General features: G+C 44.9%; 1 protein-coding gene across 3 annotated transcripts in view; it reads right to left on the bottom strand.

The window, feature by feature from the left end:
* Positions 1-10: 10 nt before the first annotated feature.
* The window catches only part of LOC115125176 (transcription regulator protein BACH2-like), a 74,573-nt gene continuing 66,611 nt past the window's right edge, over positions 11-7,972 (bottom strand). For 2 of the 3 annotated variants that reach the window (XM_065004277.1, XM_065004278.1), the window contains 3 exons: positions 5,593-7,158; positions 3,341-3,547; positions 11-2,708 (listed from right to left, as the gene is read on the bottom strand). In XM_065004277.1, coding sequence (XP_064860349.1) covers positions 2,214-2,708; positions 3,341-3,547; positions 5,593-7,158 — 2,268 coding nt within the window. In that variant the 3' untranslated portion in view covers positions 11-2,213. The remainder of the gene's footprint in view (positions 2,709-3,340; positions 3,548-5,592; positions 7,159-7,972) is intronic. The other variant, XM_065004279.1, reaches the window with a different exon arrangement.

Genomic DNA, 7,972 nt, shown 5'->3' with positions numbered 1-7,972 from the left:
ATACAAAGAATTGGCGCATGCTATTTGTTTTAATCCATAAACAGAAATTGCGTCTTGACAAAAAGTTTTCTTCCAAAACATTTGCAACAAAAACAACAGTTACATAATATTTACAATATGACGAACTCAGGCAATTTGAACATTATAAGCTAAAAAGGGAAAAGTGAAACAGCTGATATCTGTCGTCTTGCAGTTTACTCAAATTACACTTAAAAAATATCTCACCAAAAATCTACAAATACAATAATAACCATAGAAACAAAACCACACACAACGTATTCCAACTGTACAGTCCTTGACCCAAAATGAGAGGTATGCAGAATTGCAGGTAGATAAGTGTAAGAGTCCATAATGTTCATGAGGCATAACCTCTGCATACACTCAGGCTGGGATTCAATCAAACCTGCACCGTGGAAAAATAACATTGTTAATGCACATTAAGAGATTTTGCGATGACATTTTTCCCCCAACAAGTAAACATTGTGGTTGTACTGAAATCAGTCATTTCTTTCATGGTATGGACAGAACGTTATTTTTCCACAGTATGGTTTTAAATTGACACCTTCCCTACCCTTTCACGTGAGTTTGGCCTTTGAAACCTCTAAGGCAAGACTTGGAGCTGCATTTGTCAAACATACGTTTAAAATCTTGTGTGAACCCTAGTGTTCCATTTTAAAAACAGTTAAAAACACAAACTTATCAATCCAATGATGCAAAGTCTCTTGTCATGGAAAAATCCTTAAAAAACACAAACATGTTACACAGACTTTTGTAAACACTTACCTCTTTAAATGTTTTGCTTAATTTGTACTAAATAAGGACATTGTGAATCATAAAACACAAAAGACTTGTCTTTCATCCAAATTGTCAGTAAAAACAACAACCATTAAAAATCACAAGAATCAATGTTAGGAAATTTACAGGCCTACATTTTGTGCCAACAAATCATCCCCACAGAAACATTGTCAAAATAAATAACTGAACATGTTTATTTATTTATCAAATTCAAAAATATCAAAATGGGGTGATTGGTATATTCAGTGTACTCAGAGTAACAGTACATTCTGTGGAGCTCTGTCATTGGTACTTTATACTTTGCGAAAAACTAAAAGATATCAATTGAAATTCCCAGAATGTGACATTGGAAAGTTCCTAGAGAAAACAAAGAAACCACTAATCTAACCATGACACATGCTACAGAACGATCTTCCACAATGGAATAATTTGGCATTATCATGGACCAACAACTATCTAAGCATCTCTTTGAATTAGTATTCAACATTTCGCTTGATAATACACCATTAGGAATACTGGACAAGTTTAGAGGATAAATTGCACTCTTATATTTAAGGATTATCAAACCAGGAATATGTGGTGACTTCCACTTCCACCCCAATTCTTTAATACATCGGATTTACACTAAATGTAATGGGAAATAACCTCAGAACAAAATATTACATTTTCACCACATGTAGGACAGTACATTTCTACCCCTAAAATAGCAATATGGTTTAGATAAGAATGTTAGTCTTTGACACATTTATATTTGTTGAATATAATTTAAGTAAGTACTTGACTTGGGAGTTTTTAATTTCTAAGTGCCAATGTCAAAGCATTTGCTAGTGTAAATGCATTGTTAGTGTAAATTAGATTACCTCTTGAAGGTGCAATACGATTTAGTTTTTCTTCTATTTCCCACTTTAGCTACAGTATGTTGATTCCTTTCTTTCTTTCACCATAGATGCTACTGTGTGTTAAAGGCAAAAGAGGAATGTACATAAACAATGCAGGAAAAAGAAAGTGAGAAATTAGAACTGAAGGAAACTTTGCATATGAGAGTTCATTCTACTCTCAGCTGTATAGAAGAACTCTTCAGATGTACAATTTGAAATGAATAGCTTTTTACAGAGACATTATTGAACATTATTAAACATTCAGAGGAATTCCTGAGTTTATACTCCCATGATGGGAGAGAGGGAGGGAGGGAGAGACAGAAATAGAGAGAGAAAGAGAGCTGCCAGAGCAATGTTGTATGGAGTTCGATAACTCCAAAATACCTGTTTAAAAGTATTGCTGATAAGACAACTGTAGTGTCATCCTTTAAAAAACACAGAGAACAAATGTACTTCAAAATGTATACATATCAAGGTAGAGATGTGTGTCATAATAACAAAAACACACCCTGTTACTAGCTATTCGTTTTCCGTTGCTAGCTAGATACAGTCCTGTCTGGGCTGTTCTCCTGTTGTACATTTCTCAGTCATCTCCTGAGAGAAATCCACCGAAACAGTGGGGCTACACACACCCGTAGACGCTCCAGGCTCCAGGGAAGACTCAGGGTCCTCCTGCCCTAGGTCAGACACATCTATCTCGCCACTGCCCTGCCGCCCCTGCCCAGCGCCAACGGCTCTCTCCATGAGGCTTTCAGAGGGGCAGGGGGACGTGACATGGCTGCCCTCTGAGGTGGGGGAGCCTGGGTTGGAGGTGAGGTCGATGCTGGCCGTGATGGAGATGCTGTTGGTGGTGGCAGTAGGATCTCTGGACCTGTGTGTAGGGAGCAGAGCGTGGGTCTTCTCGTGGTTCCCCTGTACCTCCTTGCACACCTCCTGGGACACAGCCTGGGACAGGTAGGAGAGGTTCTGCCATAGCTCACCCATACACACCTTCAGCTGGTTTCTCTCACTCAGCAGCTTGTCCTTGTCATGCACCTGCAAGGACACACATGCAGTACATGACTGTTATGGGTACACTGAGAATACACACACACCTTACACACATTGAATACACACATAGCTTACACACATTGAATACACACACAGCGTACACACATTAAATACACACATTGAATATACACATACAGTAGCTTACAGACATTGAATATACACACCGTACACACATTGAATACACACATAGCTTACACACATTGAATACACATACAGCTTACACATATTGAATACACACACAGCTTACACACATTGAATACACACACAGCTTACAAACATTGAATACACACCTAGAGAATCCATATGTACACAGTACATAACCACAAACACAGACAGCCACATGCATAAGGAAACACAAATAAAACTTTTTTTTTTAAACTGACAGTACTACAAATGCTAACAGTAGAGATTTAACTGTTCATTGTATAATAAGTAGACCTGAGTCTTAACATTTACATTTGAGTAATTTAGCAGACTTATCTAGAGCGACTTACAGTAAGTAGTGAGTGCATGTATTTTCATATTAGTCCCCCGTAGGAGTTGAACCCACAACCCTGGCATTGCAAACTCCATGCTACCAACTGAGCCACACAGGACCATTCAAACAGTGTATGTACCAGTCTGTGTATCTCCACCTCCAGGTTCTGGATACAGTCCAGCTTTCTCTTGCGGCAGCGCTGGGCGGCGATGCGGTTCTTACTGCGCCGCCGGATGTCGTGGATGAACTCCAGCTGCTCTGAGGTCAGTTTGTGCATCTTTATCATGATCTGGAAGTCATTACGCGGAAGATTGGTGATCTGATCCACCGGGAAGGGAAGTTTGACCTTAACAAAACACAGAGGAATGCATTAGGGATATACAGTAGTTTCTACCTGGTGTACAATACAATACAATACAATACAATACAATACAATACAATACAATACAATTCAAAACAACTTTCTTGTCCATGATACATCAAGCAATGGACATTTGTCCTCTGCTCTCATTACTCAACTCCCCCAGATAGCATCCATCTCACACAGTTGTACCCACCCTGCCCACTAGGTGGCACTGTTATTCTACGTCTAATAGATGGTCATAGCCTGTGCATGGTACTCCACTTATTTCAAATCGATTGCTTACAGTGTAATAGACAATTACTGTGGGACAAAATTATACATTTATTTACAATTGACAGAAACTATTGTAAAAAATACAGATTGACTGATGTTCTGAAATTGATGTTTGAGATACAATAAAGTTCTCAGTTTATGTCATAAGGAACTCCTCATCGTCTGCATGATGTTCCCATTTTAAAGTGCTATCATTCAGTGTTTAATAATGGGTGAGTATATGCTGTGTGACTTTCTGCCATGTGTCTCACAGAGAGTTGGGTAGAGGCAGGGGACTGAGGGAGTGCTCTGTTTCAGCTGTGATCTTGGGGGGCCTTCTCTGTCTCTCTGTGTGTCTCTCTCTCCCTCTCTTCTCTCTCTCTATTGTTCTGGTTTCTCTTTTTAACTCTACATCCCTCCAGTCAGTTCATTACTCTGCTCTGTGAGTGGGCCAGCACTGACATGATGGCCTCATCTGTGTCAACTGGTGTGTGTGTGTCTGTGTGTGTGTGTGTGTGCGTGCGTATTATATGGGCCAGGTTCTGGCCCTGTCTCCAGGCAGGGGGCTTGGCTAGCGCACTGTCCCAGTTAGGAGGGTCTAAACTGGGGGAGGGTGCCAGATGGTGGAGGGTACAGGGACACCTGTCCGTTCTGTCTGAACCAAGTGTCAGCGCTGTGAACTGCTATGAGCATATGGAGACACACAAACACACACGCACGCAAACACATATTTCAGCTCCTTTTCTGACTTGAGAGAGAAAAATCGGGAAAGCATTAACCCTCATTATGAACTAAATGCAATTCAATAAAAAAATGGCACCTCTACGGAACTCTACCTACCTGAGCATTATATCCACTGCCTTCCATTCATCGAAAAACAGCTGTGATGAAAAACTCAATGATTCTGTCTATCACTGTTTGTGTATTTTCAGAAGTCATTCATTGTATTACATCAATCTCTTTCCCACTCACACCGTTCCACCAGCCTGTCTCTCACTGACTCACCATTGGTTCTGAAATAAAGCTGATATAGATTAGTTAATAGAAGACGCTGCTGATTGCGTGTGAGTCTCTCAGAGCCTCTGAACGACAGACATCAGCCCACAGTGTAGCACAAGAAGAATCGTCTAATTTCCCTCCACACAGCAACATGAGAGATGGAGTGGGCGCTTAAGCATTGCCATGGCAATCCCTGCGGTTCTCTTAAAGTAAACAAAGACTTTGAAATCAAGGTCTTATCCTTAGAGGCTTTAGGCTGTGAATAGGGGAGGGATGTATGGATGGATGGTGTGTACAATGGACGGGCCATGACTATAGCTTTAGAGGTGAATAGCATCCAGACATTTTGTCAAACAGAAATCTCACAGATGACTAAGACTACTACTGTTCTAAGCTCTCCAGGCTCTTCTTCCCCAGAACAACAGTTGTCATATACTGTACAGTTAACTAGTCTATTCAATTCCCTGTCGCTCTCTCTCTCTCTCTGTCTTATGTCTTCACCACTGCTTGTTGAGCAGTTCATTAAGAGGACTGGTCCTAGTTAGCTTTGTTCAGATATTTATCCCTTTTGGTTTTCAGAAGTAACTCTGACAACCATCAAAACATAATTATTACAACACAGTTCATCTTCCCAGCCATAGCACTAATCGCGTGGTATCTCTCTGACGCAGTAACATTTTGTCAGAGCAATTTAATTTTACATGTTGGCAAAACCCATTTTGAATAGCACAAATCACAATTTCAATATGTAGTATAGATAGATAAATTATACTGACTTCGGGACCTGGCTCTCTGGCAGGGCCAGACTCACTGTCTCCCTCTGAGAAGGACCCGGATTCATCAGTGGAGTTGGCCCCATACGACCGTTCACACTTGATCTTGGTGCGGCCCTGAGAGAATATGGCTTCCCCTACCACCATCCCACTGTGCTTCCTCTGCTCCCCCACCAGGCAGCGAGCCAAGCCTGAGCCCGATACAGAGCATGGGGAAGAGGAGAACTCAAACTGGGGCAGGCTGGAGGGCGAGTCCCCACTGCCACCGTCCTCCAGGTAGGAGAAAGATGAGCAGGAGCTGGAGGTGCGTGGCTCGCAGGCAGGGGAGCAGGAGGAGATCTTTATGGGCAGAGGGCAGCTGGTGGTGGGCCGCGGTCGGCAGGCCATAGTCGGCAGGGGGTCCTGGAGGGCTGTGGAGGAGGTGGTGGAGGAGGGTAGGGGAGAGTATGTCTGGTGGAAGGGGAGAGACTGACTAACACCTGTCCACAGGGATTTCGAGGTGATCTCCAACAGATCTTTTTCCAGAGACTTCCGGTCAGAGTAGGATTGAGACGGTGTTCCCAGATGGTCACATGCCCCGGAGGAGAAAATGACGCTGCTGCGGCGATCCAACTCTACTTCCCGTTTGCTGACTCTGTCTAAGACAAGGGGCTTCATTGCCATGTCCTCTACTACCCCCTCTATGTCTCCAACAGAAGATCCCACTGTCTCTGCAGACACCGCCCTGAGGTCCCTTCCACCCTCCCCCTGAGATGCCTCCCTGTCTCTGTCCCTGTTATGGGCTAGTGAGAGTCTGTTGGTCAGTAGCTGCTGGGTGAGAGGAGTGGAAGGTAGGGTGCTGGCTGGGTTGTTGAGATCCAGGAGGCCCCTCTGGAGGTGCAGGCAAGATGGATAACCTCTGCTGGGGGGATGCGCTGAGGGCTCCGGCCTCCCCTCCAACTCCATCTCCAGGACATTCTGGCTATCCTCTGACAGTCCTGGGGTGCTCTCCTCTCCCTCGCCCCCGGAGCGGGGCTCCTCTTTGATTCTGGAGGGGGAAAGGGGTTGTGCCCCTTGGTGGGTGCTGCTGGTCTCTGAGCGGCCTGGGGAGGCTGAGGCATGGCATAGTGACGAGGCGGCCGAGGTGATGCTATCATCGTCCTCGTTCTCTCCGTTGTGCTTGGCGCAGGCCTGCTGGTACTTCCTGTATTTGGGGCATTGTGGGAGGTCAGAGGTCAGGCTGCTGGTGAGGGGCATGAGGGTCGAGTGATTGGGTCGCCACCTCGGCGCAGAGGATGACGTCACTCTGGGGGTCTCGGACGACGTGGAACCACCACCGTCACCATCCTCCTCCGTGATGAGGTCATCTGTGTGCGCCGACAGCGGCAGCTCCTTGCGACAAAGGCCATTGTTGTGATCAGTCGTGTCGCTATGCAGCTGGGCCTGTAGAAAGCGGAAGCAGGAGTCTTCTAGGTTGTGAACGCCCAGGAAGTCAGCACAGCGGATCACCTCATGGATGTTCTCTCTGCTCAGAACCAGTTTGGCTGTGTAGGCAAACTGTAGCAGCGGGGCAAACCCCCTGGCTGTGATCTGATGAGAGGAGGAAACACAGTGTTATCTGTTGTGTTGTTACTCGTCCTGGGGATTTTGTGTGGAGAGTGTGAGAGTTGGGAAAAATCTGCTGCTAACACACACAGTTAACAAACACTGGATTGTGTAGACTACACATTCATGTTTTATTTTGACACATTTTGAGCAAACTAACTGGAGCACATCCCCTCCCCCTCCCACCATCATCCCAATGAGTGCCTAGGGGCGCATCCCTCTCTGAAGGTGAAAGTCACCCATCCTTAAAATATGTCTCTCACTTGTTGTCATCTCCCCCTTGAGCTCACCTACTCCCCCTCCTTTTCCCCTCCTAGCCCCCTCTATCCTCTCCTCTCCCCATCCTCTCTAGCACCCCCATCCCCCATCCCCCATCCTCTCCCCCTTCATCTCTCTCCTGTTCTCTCTCTTAGTAGCTGATAGCCAGCAGGCCTGGTGTATGTGTGTGTGTGTGAGTGCAGTGTGTGCGTGTCTGTGTGTGTGTGTGTTAGTGTGCGCAGTGCGTGCTTGCCTGTGTGTGTGTTTGTGTGTGTGTGTGTTGGGGGCTGGGGGGGAGGTAGAGTGCCGTTAGAGTGCTGAGTGTTCTGAGGGTCTATTTTCAGCTAGCGTCAGCAGCTGCCTCATGTGCCTGCAGAAGCATGTCTTTATGAACACACCAGAAGCATGTCTTTATGAACACACAGAAGCATGTCTTTATGAACACACACAGAAGCATGTCTTTATGAACACACAGAAGCATGTCTTTATGAACACACACAGAAGCCTGTCTTTATGAACACACCAGAAGCATGTCTTTATG

Source organism: Oncorhynchus nerka, linkage group LG18 (assembly GCF_034236695.1).
Source record: "Oncorhynchus nerka isolate Pitt River linkage group LG18, Oner_Uvic_2.0, whole genome shotgun sequence".
NCBI lineage: Eukaryota > Metazoa > Chordata > Actinopteri > Salmoniformes > Salmonidae > Oncorhynchus > Oncorhynchus nerka.
This window is presented reverse-complemented; position numbering and strand designations above follow the sequence as displayed.